Source organism: Buceros rhinoceros, unplaced genomic scaffold (genome assembly GCF_000710305.1).
Source record: "Buceros rhinoceros silvestris isolate BGI_N320 unplaced genomic scaffold, ASM71030v1 scaffold17721, whole genome shotgun sequence".
Lineage (NCBI taxonomy): Eukaryota > Metazoa > Chordata > Aves > Bucerotiformes > Bucerotidae > Buceros > Buceros rhinoceros.
The window spans coordinates 13105-28244 of NW_010396137.1; the positions used below are offsets into that span (position 1 = coordinate 13105).

General features: G+C 39.5%; 1 protein-coding gene across 1 annotated transcript in view; it reads left to right on the top strand.

Annotated features, from left to right (window-relative positions):
* The window catches only part of RASGRP1 (RAS guanyl releasing protein 1 (calcium and DAG-regulated)), a gene marked incomplete at its 5' end in the record, with an annotated part of 37595 nt that overhangs the window by 11235 nt on the left and 11220 nt on the right, over positions 1–15140 (top strand). Inside the window, 6 exons of the mRNA XM_010145819.1 lie at positions 5162–5267; positions 7365–7427; positions 9247–9378; positions 10428–10581; positions 13681–13854; positions 14566–14682. Of these exons, the coding sequence (XP_010144121.1) occupies positions 5162–5267; positions 7365–7427; positions 9247–9378; positions 10428–10581; positions 13681–13854; positions 14566–14682 (746 nt within the window). The remainder of the gene's footprint in view (positions 1–5161; positions 5268–7364; positions 7428–9246; positions 9379–10427; positions 10582–13680; positions 13855–14565; positions 14683–15140) is intronic.

The following is a 15140-nucleotide window of genomic DNA, read 5'->3' on the forward strand; positions in this document are numbered from 1 at the left end:
AAATTTTTTTTCTGTTTGCTGGGAGCCAGGTATAATGGGCTTATCTGCCTAAGTTTCCTGAAGTCTTTGACAGTAAGGGGAACTGATGGCAGAGGTTCTTAAGTGCTGGAATAAGTCAGCTACAGAGGCTGTGGAATCCTCATCGCTGTAGAATTTTAACAAATTAAGCTGGTTCTGAAGCATACTGGCTTCAAGAAAGCTGATTCTACATTGGAGTAGGGGAGTGGAACACATTAGCTCCCAGTCCTGCTTTCTGCCATCATCTGAGCTTTCGATAAAGATTAAAGGCTGTTTCCATCTCAAACCTAAATGCCCTAGTTTAAGTTGACTCTGCTTGCTGGACACTCAAGGGTGGTGTCATAACTGATGAGCGTGATGGTGGCTTCTTAATGAACCTGATTCTGACCAGATGTGATTGGCGTAATGAAGAGTTGAGTGACTGCCTCTGTTATCGGGTACCACATTCCAACGTGGTAATAATAAGCCTGTAGTAAGACTACTGTGTGTTGTGTAACTTTTAAGCTGAAGAGGAACCGAGTGTGTCTTCTTTGTGAAGGGAAGTTCCAGGAACTATCTACGATAATATCTGTGAAATACTCATGAGAGATTTCATTCAATTTTGGTTGCTTTTAGCCATTCTAAGGTTGTCTTGTAATACTGCACTTCGCATACAGGGCAGAGACTTTGACTTATGGCTGTTTCACTTCAGTTGCTAACCCCCAGCATGTACTCCCACACGTGCCTCCATATTTCATACGTGTCTGCGTGTTCCATCAAGGTCTTTGAGATGTTAAGACCTTAAGAACATCAGGTCCCCCAGTTTTCAAATCACATACTGCTTTAATAACCCTTGCAGATGTTTATAACACCACCCCCAAACATCATCTTTAAGCCACCGGAAAAACAACCACTTTGCAAAAATTTTGAGGAATTCTATGCAACATGTCGGTATAGCAACCCACAACTTTCAGCGTCGTGCTTAATAAGACCACCTGGCAATTGCTTGATGATTTCTTGCTTGCACTGTTTTTGATGCTGCTTTTTGATAACCAGTGGAAGACTTAAGGGAGTTTACAAGAAGTTATTAATATTCTTAGTAGCTTAGTCACTGATCACGTGGTGTCAGAGTCTGTGATTCACTTCTGATTCATTTCGGATTGTACACTAGGTGATAGAGTTGGAACCTGCTTAGGAAATAAAGACGATGCTTATGAAATGAAGGCCTCTTAGATCTAGAAAAGCTAACTTTTGTTTCTTGCAAAATTCAGTTCAGGTAAGACATCCCTGGCTTTCCTCCTGTTGCCTTGTCATTGCACTCATGTGCAGGGAGGTCTCAGCACAATGATCTTGTCCGTTGCATGTACGCTTTCTGTTAAGTGTGTTTGCCACAGGCTTGGTGAAGAGCAGGCAGTTTGCTCTTAAAGCCTTGCCTGTTGCCTTCTGAGTACTTTGATTCCTTCAGCTATTCTAGGAAGAAGTGATACCGCAGTTACTCCCAAATCACGGATTACAGGGTGCCACCAACGAGATCATGCAGTGGAAAGGCTGATGGGCCTCCATGAGGATGTTTTTACCCTTGTGTGTTCCGAGTCTCACATGTGCAATGAAACTTTTGAAACTCTAGTTTTCAGTGGCTTTGTGTAACTACATAGATAAGATATTTAGCTTTCACTCATATAGTTAAATACTGGAAAAGCACATTCAACTCCTGCTTCCTTGTTTGCTTCAGCGAATATTTATTAAACCATCTTCGTACCATAAAGGCATTTACAGGAGGAAAAGCTTGTAGCCAGTGTGTTATTTGTATTTTGCTGCAGTGAAACACGGCTAAGGCTTAGGCAGTACTTTGCAACTCTCTTTAAGGTAAACTAAGTGACACACACCCATTCTCCTTTATTTAGTATTCACTTAGTGGTTTTTACTCAGCAGGGTGTGTGGTTAGAAACAGGTATACAAGCGGAAATGAAAATGAGTCTCAAATTTTTAAAACAACTGCTGAAGGTTCAAGAGAATGCTGCAGAGGCATTCGGAGATGCTCTTGCAACAGAGTCAGGAAAGCCCTCTTCTTGGCTGCACCGAGATAGCTTACCGTAACTTTTGTTACTTCCTTACACACGGCCGTGTTTAGCAGGTTAGCTCTCCAAACAGCAGCAACCTAGTGATCAGAATGCAAAAAACCCAGTGACGGATCTGAAACCAAAACTGAGCTGGAGGCTCTTCTCGCCTAAAGCCCATTTTTACCAGTTTAACTTGATGGATTTTTTTTAATAATAAATTTATGAAATACAAATGGAAGAGGAATCAGGCTCAATGTTTTTCTTTTTGTTAACATTTGCTGTATCGTGGAGTATGCACTTACAGTGCTTCCTTTCACAACTGGGCAGGAGGATAATTACATTAAATGCTTGTGTGTGTGTGTGTAGAATTGTGTGCTGTTACAATTCTGTGCAGGCTCGCAGTTCAGTGCTGAACTGTACTGGGAACCTTAGAGATTTTTTCGCTGCAGAGTGTTTTATTTTGGTTTTTAAACCATCACTAATATGATGGGGGGGCGGGGGGCGGGATTGTGGAGATGAGTCTTTTAGTTGGGTGAGAGAATGGATAGAACAAAACTTAGTACAGCTTCTAATGTGTGCAAAATAATTGCACGTTGTTGTAATGAAGTCTTCGGTTGTGAAATCGTTAGGCTTGGATGTTGTGAAGCATAAATGCACTTCTATTATGCAAGAAAGTACTATAAATTTGTTGACGTAATCACAGTAGTGGACAGAACGTACTGTTTTTCTCTGCGTTTTTGTAAAACGGAAAAGGTGAAATAGAAAAGGGACCTTCTAGAGGACAGAAGTTCAGTCTGGACGCTGGTGCCAAGTGGTACCTGTGTCCCAGCCTTACCCTGCAAATTTCCCACTTCTTTGGCCGAATCCTTTGCTGTTTTGCCCTCAGTGCTGTAACACTTAGGCAGTTTATCTCCCAGAAGGATTCTATAGGTAATGAGTGAAATTGTATGAGAACACAAACAAGGAATGAATACGCTTTGGTTCATGCTATAAAACTGAGAACTTGTTGTTTCAGTCAAAAGGCAGCTCAAGAACTTTTAGTTACTTGGGGGTCTACACTGCTCTCATTTAGGGGGCTGTAGGACAGGCAGACTACCCCCATGCCCATATTGTTGTAGGTAGAATTGCTCCCTCCAATTTAAGTGTAACTATAGAAAATGGTCTCTTGTGTTCAGTGTTGAAGATCACCTGATACATGAAGTTCTCCTTCTGGGCTTGGTACTGCTAGGCGGGTTGCTGCATGTTCACATAGGCTCTCCTGGTATTTACTAATCAGAATTTTTCTTGTCTTGCCTGAGAGGCTGGCTGTAGTAAGATATTTCCAGAGTGTTTTATTGTGTTGAGTTTTCTCCAAACTGACCATGCTTTTGCTAGAAGAATGAAGTTACCCGTACCAGGTACGTGATACCCAGCACGTCCTCTGCTTTCGGGGCTTCAGTCAGCTAAACCAGTAACTTCAGTTGTAAACTATAGATCTAGGCCATTTTGTGTTGAGTCACCTTCCTGCTAAACTGCATCTGCTCTGCACGAAGTAGAGTCAACCTCTCTGTCATCTTAAACTAAATTTGGTGGAAAGGTAGGAATCTGAAAGAATTGCTTGTGTAGAAGAGAGGCATCCAGCTTGGTGCCTGCATTGGTGTAGGGGCAGCTGCGTGAGCACAGAATTGGTTTGGTTTGATTTGATTTGCTGTTTGGCCAGTCAGGCAGGATTCAGCCATGGCACATATTGCCTTTGTGTCGCTGATGGCTTTAAGCATGAGTGAGGAGTTACAGCGTTGTTGTGGGGAAGAGAAGGAAAAGACTTCCAAGGGAGAATATAGCAATAAAGAGCATAAACGGGACTATTGTGGAGTGAAGAACAGAGGCGGCGGATCTAGAGGGAATCAGCCTTTATTAGTTCTACCAAAGATAGAGTGTATTGTTCAAGAGGAAAGGCCTGGGCTCTGGGCTTCTCTATTCACATTCAGTACCCTTCTGTAAAGGGCATGATTAACATGCTCGGTGATTAACATGGATTTCACTGTTTTGCAAGGGGGCTAAGTTAAATGTTCCCTTTTGGTATTGTGCAATTTAAATTCTTTTTTCTCCTTTAGTTATAGGTGCCATTTCATGTGCAGCAAATTCGTGGTTTCACCTACTTCTTCCATTTTGCCTCATTGTGCATTGCTTCTGTGTATTGTTACTGTTTTCAGTGACAACTACGTTTATCCTCATAGAGGACAATGTATTTAAAATTGTTCAAAAAGGTAAATTTTCTTTTGTTTTTGAAAGTGTGTCTAATTCCAATTCAAGCAACTTAGGTTCTCTCATGGCAGGCGGAAGAAAAACATAATCTGTTAATATTTACAAACACTTTCACTACTGTGTTGTTGCAGAAATGGAAACTTTTTTGAACGGTCTTGCATGTCCTTCATCTTTTCTGAATATGGAAAAAAGTGCCACAAAACCCAGAAGACAGATGCAGTCTAAAAACCTTTTTCCAGTGGAATCCTTGTACCGCATAGGTCAAGGACATTTAGGTCCACCACCGAGACAGTGCATAGGTTAACCTCTGGTCTTCTGCATACGTTATATCTCATTCCATGTGATCTAGGTATAGATCTTAACTTGTGCAGGTGCTTTAGCGTTATGTCTGTCAGCTGTACAAAAAGCCTCACAAAACACTTAAGAGTATCGTCGTTCTGTTTGAGTTCAGTCATGCCACTGTGTGACTGATACAGATCAGTAACTGAATTCTTTTGCTCCTCAGTTCATTAATTTGTTTTAAAGGTTATGCTCATCTGCCTAAAGCTAAATATTTAAATGCATTGCTGGGCTAAGTTCATTATGTATAATTGTTTGGATATTTTGAGTGCTTTCTAGACACAGCTGCTTTTTTGCTTGCTTTCTTTTGTGTATAAGGGTCTTCCAAATCCTGGTGGTGAAATATAGTTGTTATATAGGTCTCATAAGAAAAACGATGCTTTTCCTGAATTAGTAAGTTACCGTCATCTTTGCACTAGATGAAGAGGCCTGATTAGAATTGGTATTCTGAAAAAGTCTCTCGCAAGTTGTTTACCAAGATATACCAAAATTTCAATATGAATACTCCTCCTTTTTTTCAGATTTAGAAGGAAATGCATATCAGAACAACCAGCTATTAAAGATAATTCTGGCCATGCATCAGTTTATCATCTCCTCTACCGACATGCTCCAGAAACTCATTGATCTATATCCTTTGTAGTATTCACCTGCTGTTAAGGTAATATTAGATAACTTGACGACTTTAAAATGGGTAAGTAGAGGATATTCAATCTATGGGTGTATTACTATTCCACTAATCAAAAAATAGACTTTTTTTTTTTCAGTTCTCAGCCATATAGTGTGTTTTTGTTTGGTTTAGGGTTGGGGTTTTTCGTTTGGCTGTCTGGTTTAGCTTATCATCCACAGAGGAAAAGGTGCAACTCCAATTCAGATTTTAAGTAGGATAAATCACCCTCCATTGGCTGTGGAGGGAATATCTAGCAGGCGTTAGATTAACGTAGGCACCTTGGTCAGGGACTGTGAACTTGGGCCCAAGTTTCAGACCTCTCTCTCTTTCCGTCCTCCACAGAAGTGAAACAGCAAAGTGCAAAAGTGTAATTTTCGAAAATATTCTGATTGTATCAGCTGAAGATGAAAATTTTCAACAAATATTATTGCTCACTCACACTGAAAGTTACAATGCGCTGAAGTAAATCATAAGCTTTTCCTTCCTGTTTGTTCCCATTTTGAGGTGACTGCCTGGAATTAGACCTGTGTGTTTCTGGCTCATTAGATTTTACACAACGAAGCTACTAGATCACATTGCCTTTCTTAATAATTTTTAATGATGGAATATCCTACCTGACTTCTCGGCTTTACAGAATGTTTACTCCAGATTAGATGAGCACAGTACAGGAAGCAGCCCCGACATGCTAAGAGATCTCCAGCCAATTTTCGTACAGTTTAATTTAGATAATCCTTTCTTCCCCTGGACTTTATCGACTGGCTTTTAAAAGCAGCATCATTTGCAACAGAGCTTTACTGCAGTGCTGGATTCTGACTGTCCTGCTGCTTCTCTAACCACAGGTGTGAGACCAAGTTGCTAAGCTACAGCCATGGTGTGGTGTTGCATTTAGCTTAGGCTCCTTGCTCTTTGAAAAGGGAAGGAGGTAACTGCTTGTATGTTTCTGAGAAGTAACACTTTCCACAGTCAGCGAATTCAAACTTTTATCGGACTTCCAGATTTTGCAGGGTGGATTTTTGATTCTGTGTGTAACTCCCTGTGAAGATACTGAGAGTTTTGAATGGATCGGATAGTCTGGGCTTTTGTATTTTGAAAAACCTTGCAAATGTCTCAGTTTCACCATTTTCCATCCCCTAAATTACAAGAGTGATTTTAGGTGGTTATGGATGATTTCTAAGTCGTCTAACTTCAGACATTCAGTTCAGGGCCCGTCTGAATGTTTGGGAACTTATTCAGACCACACTAGTTCCATAGCGAGCCTAATTTAAGCACTTAATACGGGTACTTCAGTTGTGGATGGTATGATCCCTCAGTTGCGATAGATTTAGGCTTCAGTCAGATTGTGGGAGGATCCACAAGATACTTTCACTAAATTAGGTTTTTTAGTCCTGAAAATACCTGTGTAATCTAAAGCAGGAGAATCAAGACAAGCATAATCCATTTTCCAAAAGGATTTTCCATGTCTTCAAAATACACTGGCTGCAATATCAAAACGTGTTTTCTAGAGCTAATAGACTGAAAAATATGGGTGTTTCTTTCCAGTTATCACAGCAAGTCAAATGAAAACTATTGGGTAGTTAGAAAGGTGGGGTTAGCAAGGAGAGGCATCTCACATTTTTCTCTACCATCGTATACAGCTGGTTATGGTTATAAGAGAATAGCATCTTTTTTGGAAAAGCTCCAGTGAATCATAATTAACTGAAAAGAACTTCTTTACAAAAGCAGTGATTGAAACTGTAACATCCAATTTATCAAATTATTGTGAGATCTGCAAGTGCATGTGTTTTATTAGCAATTGTGGGGTGTGTTGTGCAGAAATCCATCTAGAACGCAGAATCATTTCACTACTGAATGCTCCTCAGTACTTGGGCGGCTCCATCAGTATTACTCACAGTAGTTGTATTTACAGTAAACTTTTGCTAACGATCTCTAGATCTACTTTGTATCCTCGCGTGTAAAACCTCGATCTGATACTATATGCTTACAAGTAGGGAAGTATCAGGCACGTTACATTTCATATCGTATGTGAATGGACGTGGTTTTCCTTAACAGCTTTCTACCTATCTGAACGCTTTAGAAAATAAATCTTCCAAGCTGTGTGTAAAGATATGCTATTTTGTGAGGTAAGAATGTTGTTGCTTGGTAGCTTTTAGTCTGCAGCTATCAACGTTCCATCCACACGAATGCTTTTGCATAATTTAAGCTGGTGTTAAAAAGAGAAACAACTATACTACTGCTGCTGCTGTTCAAGGTCCACTTTAGCAGCTGTACACAAAAAGGTTGAACCAGCTTTGTGCAGATCCATTGAAGTTGGCGCGTGAGTTACTGGGTCACAGTTTTGAACTAAGTCTGTATGAATCTGTATCTTAAACATGAGTGAAAATTGATAGTTCTCAGGAATCGGTAACATTGTGTCTAATATTATTACGTAGAACTATTAAAAATGAAGTGGGATATGGGAGCTATTAAGCAAAACTGTTGTATTCGGTAGGTAACTCTCATAGTAATTCCAGTCACTCGCAGTGATTCTGGATCTCTTTTTTTAAAAATAGGTATAGTAAAGTTTGATACCTTAGTTTAGAGGAAACAGAAGAAAAAAAGATGCTACCATGATAACAGATTAACATATCTCTTTTACACAGAATGGTAAATAAGTAGTAACAGTTAGGAAAATGAAATTTGTTTTAAATGGCGAAGGCTTTATTATCTCCAAGCAGAGTGTTGGTTAGTTCAGAACGCTTTGGTACTGTATGTGGTCTAGTACCACGTTTGCATCTAGGCAACCTCGTACACACATGCATCATCAGAACGTGCATTTCTGTTCTTCCAACAAGAACAGGTTTTTACATGCACGGGTGTACGGGGTCTGGCTGGGATGGAGTTAACTTTCCTCGTAGCTGCCCCTATGATGCTGTGCTTTGTATCTCTGAGTAAAACACACCAGTGTTTTAGCTACTGCTGAAAGTGATTGCACAGTGTCAAGACTTTCTGTTTCTCGCTTTGCCTCTCCAGAGCATAGGCTGTGGGTGAGCTTGAGGTTGGGAGGGGACACAGCCGCGACAGCTGACCTGAATTGACCAAAGGGGTGCTCCATGCCATACGGCGTCATGCTCCGAAGTAAAAACTTGGGGCGTAGTCAGAGTAGCTGCTGCTGGGCATCTTGTGGGAGACAGCAAGTGATTGCCCTTGCATCACTTGTCTGCCTTTTTTCTTTCATTAAGTTATTAAACTGTCTTTATCTTGACTCACACGTTTTTCTCACTTTTGCCCTTCCTCTTCTCTCCCCTGTTCTGCCGCAGCGGGGAGGAGTGAGTGAGAGCACCTGGGTGGGTACTTAGTTGCCGGCCAGAGTCAGCCCGCCACTATGGATGACAAGTTACACATAGGAACTGAAATATAAAATACATGACTGATTCAATTTGAATGCCCAAAGTAGAAAAGTGTAGTTCTCTGAAAATGTTTTGTGCATGTGAGACTGAATCACCTGTAAGCTATTAAACAAATTAGATTAGTGCATTTTTCTTCAGTTAACAGATGAAATTCTGATTAGCATAGTGCATTTTTTTTTTGATGTCCAGACTAAATAATTTCAAGTTTTGAGGGAATACATAAAACCATCTAGAAGTTCATGGAGAAAAAATCATGCATATTATCTAGATCTAATGTTAAAATAAAAATATTAATATTTATTGCAAATTCATTAATAGTATAGTTCTACACAGCATTAAGCAGTGTAGTTTCTAATTAATGTTAATCCTGAAATTTTGTGTTTTGATAAAATCAAGGTAGCCTAGCAAAAGCATCTAAAAGCAAGATTTATCCCTTGCAGTTGGTCAAGAGGAAATATAACTTACAAAGAGGAGCAACTATTTAAATTTCAGCCTTACTGATGCTAGAGCAAAACCTTTATTTTTGTGTTTCTGTATTTTCGCTGTGCCATAGGTATTGGATTACAGAGTTCTGGGTTATGTTCAAAGTGGACTCTAAACTATCCACGACTATGGAGGAATTTCAAGCGCTGGTTAAAGCTCATGGTGAGGAGTTACACTGTCGTCTAATTGACACATCTCAAATGTGAGTGTGAAAGTCTATCAGTATGCTCAGAAAACAAACTTTTGCTCTGAGTTTCCTTTACTCGAATATGTTTATCCATTATAGCAGGATAATTTTAATAAATCATTTGTCATCTATCCTTAGGAGAGCTTATACATCATTATAGGTGAAATAAAATATATTAGGTAGAGGAACAGAATGCCTTTCAAGAATGGCTTAGGTTGAATTTAACTGCTTTGTAGACTTTGTGCTGATTCTTGATGCTAGATAAATTTTACTGTAGCCAGAGAACTTAGAAACCTTGCAGAATCTGAATAATTTTGAAAGTCAAATGAGAAAGGAAAATAACATTTTGATTTGTTAACAGATGAGTAAAGGTAAATGAGAACATACAGTTTATTACATTGTCAAATCTTGATACTATTTTATGTGATTTTAGTTGTACAATTACTTGTCCTGTCAAGAATAAATCCTACAGCTATACATCACGTAGCTCTTTCTCAGTAAGAGAATCATCCTTGTAATATAAGATAGTTGTGTGGAACTGTGTAACAGTGTCAGTTCCGTTTCGCATGGAAGTGCACAGGTAAAAGCAGTGCAAAATTTGGCATACATTTTATATCTGGTTGCGAAAGAGGATATTTAGTTTTTCAAATCCAATTATACTTCATTTCTCCATGGGCAAATAACATGGGGGACAGTTCACACTCGGAGGCTGGGCAAGGAAATCTGTAAGAATCATTAAATGGAGGAGCACTGGGTGGGTTCAGAGATGACAAAGTTACGGACAGCAGTTCTGGAAGTGCAATATACGATCTCATGCTGTTTGGTAGTAAAGTTGTATTGTATTTACACACCACATCAATATAATAAAGATAATGTCAATGTAATAACACTAATGTCATATAATCTCTGATGCGTAAAGGAGCTTGCTGTTTAGAAATTCAAACAATTTACTTTTTATTGCATTAAGACATGAAAACAATGTTACTTTGGTATTAAGGAGAGAAGAAAAGTTTGCCTTTCAGAAAATAACTCAGGGTAATCCTGTTTTACAATCTGTCTAAAAGAAATTCCAGGGATTGGTCCAGAAAGCTGACACAGCGTGTAAAGGCCAACACCAGTAAGAAACGGAAAGTCTCACTTCTTTTTGATCACCTTGAGCCAGAGGAGCTGTCAGACCACCTCACCTATCTTGAATTTAAGTCTTTCAGAAGAATATCAGTAAGTGATCTATTTATTTCTTTATTTATTTTAAACAAAGGTGGGAAGGACATAGAAAAGGTAGGAGAAGGGCAGTAGTACAAGATCAACCCCGCAGGGCAAGCTGTTGGACAAGCTGAGTCTGTGTCCAGACTCTCTTCGTTTTACTAGCGTTGAAGGTGGCCGGTGGTACTTACTCCGAATACATACACTTGTTGCAGTTGTTTGAGAGGGGGAGAGTGAAGCTTTTAAGCAACTGTGGAGGAGAGTCGGGGAGAGGTCAGCTGCAAAGAAGAGGAGTAAATAATTTGATCTTCTTCGAAATAATTTTTTTTGCTAGAAGAAGTAGTGTCATTGGGCACAGGAGCAAGCAACCTCCTTTGACTCAAACCTGTCATCAGGCTGAAATGGGATGAAGGAAACTTGGAGTGCTCTCCTGGAATGCTGACTTCTTCTGTCTGTAGGAAACTGTGCAGCACTCCTGTGCAGTGAGTGATGGACTGTCTACACAGATGGTGTCCACTGGACTATGCTTGCCATTTTTGATTGTACATAACAAAATAGGGATAAGAAAGTACTTGAGAAAATGCCGTTTTTATTGTAAGAGGGTGTTAAAAATATTTTGTTAGACAACCTTTCGAGTACACAGACGATGCTTAAGGATTTATCTCACTTATGTTTTCTTTCATTTCATGTTTTCTCAGCTATATTGGTAGCTGGTAAAATGCTAACTTTGCTATGCACCTTGGCTTCATTTGCACCCTTGTATGCTACAACATCACTTCTATTCAAACCTGATGCAGTTCACACGAGGAAAAGAAAAGTGAATGTTACAGGCCGAAATCTAAGGTGGTTGCAAAGTCAGTGTGATGACAGTGAAGGCAAAGTGTGCTTTTTGGGCTGTTTGTTTGGGTTATTAGTGGTTTTTTTTTTGAGACACTACAGTTTGAAGTTGAGGTCTTGCAAGGAAGGAGGCTCTCGAGGTTGTGGAAGGTTCCACAGTTGTGTGTTAGTGTCCTTTATTTGAGCTGAGAGTACCTGACTCTTCATACTTTGTGTTAAATTCAAAAAGCCATAGATCCAAAGTCATGCACAGATTGATGACTGTAGGCAGTAATACTATGCAAATCTTATGTAACTCTTAACATTTTCAAGATCTATACAGACATGAGGTAATTAGTGATTAATGAGTAAAACAAGTATGACTGTGGTCGGAGTGGCAGATGTGTCATAGAGTTCCAACTGTTACCTACTTGTGTACGTTTTGTATGCAGGGTCTCTGCATGTGTTTTTGTATAAATTCTGTTTTCTGAGACCTCAGATGAGAAAAAAATGAGTAATGAATAAATAGCTGTATTCAATAACTTTGTGGAATATGTTCACGATACACCAGGCCACAGAATCCCTCTGTTACTGTAACATGGCAGCATATATTGGGAGAAAGGCTGCAGTGACCTGCTGTGCTATCAGCCACTGGAATAACTGTTCATAGGTTCAGTCATTTGAAAGTCAGAAAGGTGTACTTGATCCCCTGAACACACACAGCAAAACCTCCCGTGGGATGCCAGGTATCCTGCAGCATAGAAGAATGCAGGGAGCGATGTTCACAGAGTGATGACTGCAGGTATGCCGGTGTTAGGAAACCGTTTCAATGGATGATTATAAAATACAGGGAGGCTGCGCTCTTTTGTAAGAATCTGGATTCTGCTTTCTTGTGGAGGCTCATGCTAGTCATTGCAACGGCAGACTTGCATTATTTAGGTACCTGGACTTCTTTACTGTACCTGCCACTGATGGTCCCTTATGGCTGTCCTCATTAATAAATTCTTGCACCAAAGTTATTTTGAAACTTTAGTATGTTAGATATAAATTTGTTCAGCATTTAAAAGTTACTTTCTGAAGGAAAGAGCTGCTGAGAACAAAATATAAACTCATCAAATTGATTCATAATTGTACTGAAACTGCTAAGAAGTCTGTAATTATGTAGTCAGATATTGAAAAATTATCTATCTGCATAGAGTAGTTGCTTAAATTTCTGGCTGGGATTCAAAATTCAAACATTAATTATAAGTACTGTGTAATCTCAGAGACAGCTCTACTTATTACTGTTAATACTTCTTCCGTTTTTTAATAAGAGGACAAATCCAGAGATGTCTGCTGTCATATCGCCTTTTCAAAGTGTTAAGAGTTCTTATTAAATGGATGTGAAAACGTTAAAAAGTAGAGACGAAGTGAGAGAGGGAGAGGAAGACACAAATAGCAGTCTGGCAATTTCTGACCTTTTCGTAAGGATCAATGCCATTCAGCACGTGTCTTAAGAAAGGCATGATGTGTCTACGACAGCTGTGAACGTTTTGGTAAGGTGTTAGTGGTCATAGTAAAGAATGGGTGTATAAATCCCATGTCACATTTTCTGATGATTCAAATTCTTGTGGCTTCTTGTTGCTGGATAAATTAAGGGAATCGATAAACAAATCATTGCTCCTTTTTCCATCTTAATGGGAAGAATCACTTAAATCTGTCACATACAAATGTCTTCTCACAGTTTTGGATGACTTTAGTCAAAGAAGAGAATCTCACAGGCTGTATTAAAAGCGTTACGGAATATGCAGCCCTCTTAATGGTCTTCTCTCAGTTTTATATTAATCTAATTGAACTTGCTTTTTGTATTACTGTAGTTTAATTCAGAAGTGTGCCCTAGCTACATAAACTGAAGGCTTGACTTCCTTAATTTATCGCTCAGTTCCTAGATTAGATTTTAAATTCGTTCTGACCTTCCCTGCAGAAGCCCGGATTCCATGAATCCGTGGCGCCACTGAGGCTGGGAGGAAAGCCCCGATTTTACTCATCCTAGAGTTTATAAGAGCCAGGGCTCCTAAGGGATACGTGATGCAAATGATGTGACACAAATTACGGCGAAAAGATGATTAGTTGAGGCCTTCTGCTTTGAACTAAGCAGAGCTTTGACAAAGGTGAGATTCTGGTCTAACGGATATTTAAGGTGTAAAATAGATCTTGTACATACCATCTGAAACCAGACCTGTATCTGCACACAGATCGTGATGTGTGTGAAACTGTGAAACTGTAGATGAGTTTTCATTGACACTTTTGTTGTTTCAGTTCTCAGATTATCAGAACTACATTGTGAATAGATGCGTGAAGGAGAATCCAACAATGGAAAGATCAATCGCGCTTTGCAATGGTATCTCTCAGTGGGTGCAGCTAATGGTTCTCAGCAGACCAACACCACAGCTTCGGGCTGAAGTGTTCATCAAATTCATTCATGTTGCACAGGTCAGTTAAATTGTGACGTTTGGTGTTTATTTTGTCTCTCTCTGATGCAGCCCGTTAGTTGCTCTTCCCACGCTGCTACTGTAGGATCAGCTAGTCTCCTGGTGCATACATACAGCGTGTGCATTTGTGTGTGCTGTGGTTCCGTACCAAGTGTTCAGATGTTACAGTGCCGTGGCACCATGAGTTTCTCATATCCATTCTGAAGAAATTGTTTTCACTGAAAAACTAGGCACTTTTGAATCAGCTGGTGAGATTCCAAGCTGTAAGTGCGTACCTTCCCAAAACACGAACCACTGTCATGCCTTTGGCCGTAATTAGAAGCATTTCTACCAGACAGGCCTTACTGGATAGAAGCAGGGCTATGGTCCTATTGCTGGTCTTTGCATACTAATTCAGCTGCAGTCATAGCCAAGATAATAGGCAGTGTTTCCTAGTTGTGGGAGGAGGGAGAAGTACTGAGGAAGTATTTTTGAAGACTTACTGTCTCTGCAGAATTAGTTTCTGACTTGATAACAGAAGAATAAGTATGTTATACCCAGTAAAATCACAACTCGTTACCAAAATGAATAAAGTGAGATGGATAGTGGCACGAAACTTGAAAACCTTTAGAGGAAGACAATAGAGGAAACATAGAATTTGGATGTGCATATTGAACGACTTGAACCTTTAAATGATAAATACTGATTTTTTTTTTTTTGTATGTCAACACAGAAGCTCCACCAGCTGCAGAATTTCAATACATTAATGGCAGTGATAGGAGGCCTCTGTCACAGTTCCATTTCCAGACTCAAGGAAACAAGCTCATGTGTTCCTCATGATGTTACAAAGGTTGGTATTCCTCCTCTAAGTTTAACAAATAAGATAACCTTTCACTTTTTTATCATCGCACACACAAAACCCAACTTTACTTTATTGAATAAAATGGAGAGAAAGGCAGACAAAAAGAAAAAGGAAGACTTCCTTTGGTTTTGTTGGGGTTTTGTTTGTCATTTCATCTCTACAACACCAGTTGCTGCTACACTTTCAACCCCACTTTTCTTAAAGATTTGTAGATCTTCTCTAAAGTTTCTCTTTTAATACTTAGATGTGACAAGCTTCATTTTCATTTATATGTAGTAGTACAGAACAGCACTCAAACATGGAAGCAGGGAACTGGATCCTAGAACATCTGAGGACAAAACTATTGTCATCCTTAGCAACACTGACCACCCTGGGTCTATGAAATGCTAGCAGAGCTCTGCACTTCCAGTTTTAAAGGATTAGTTTTGTTCATCTAATCTTTCCCT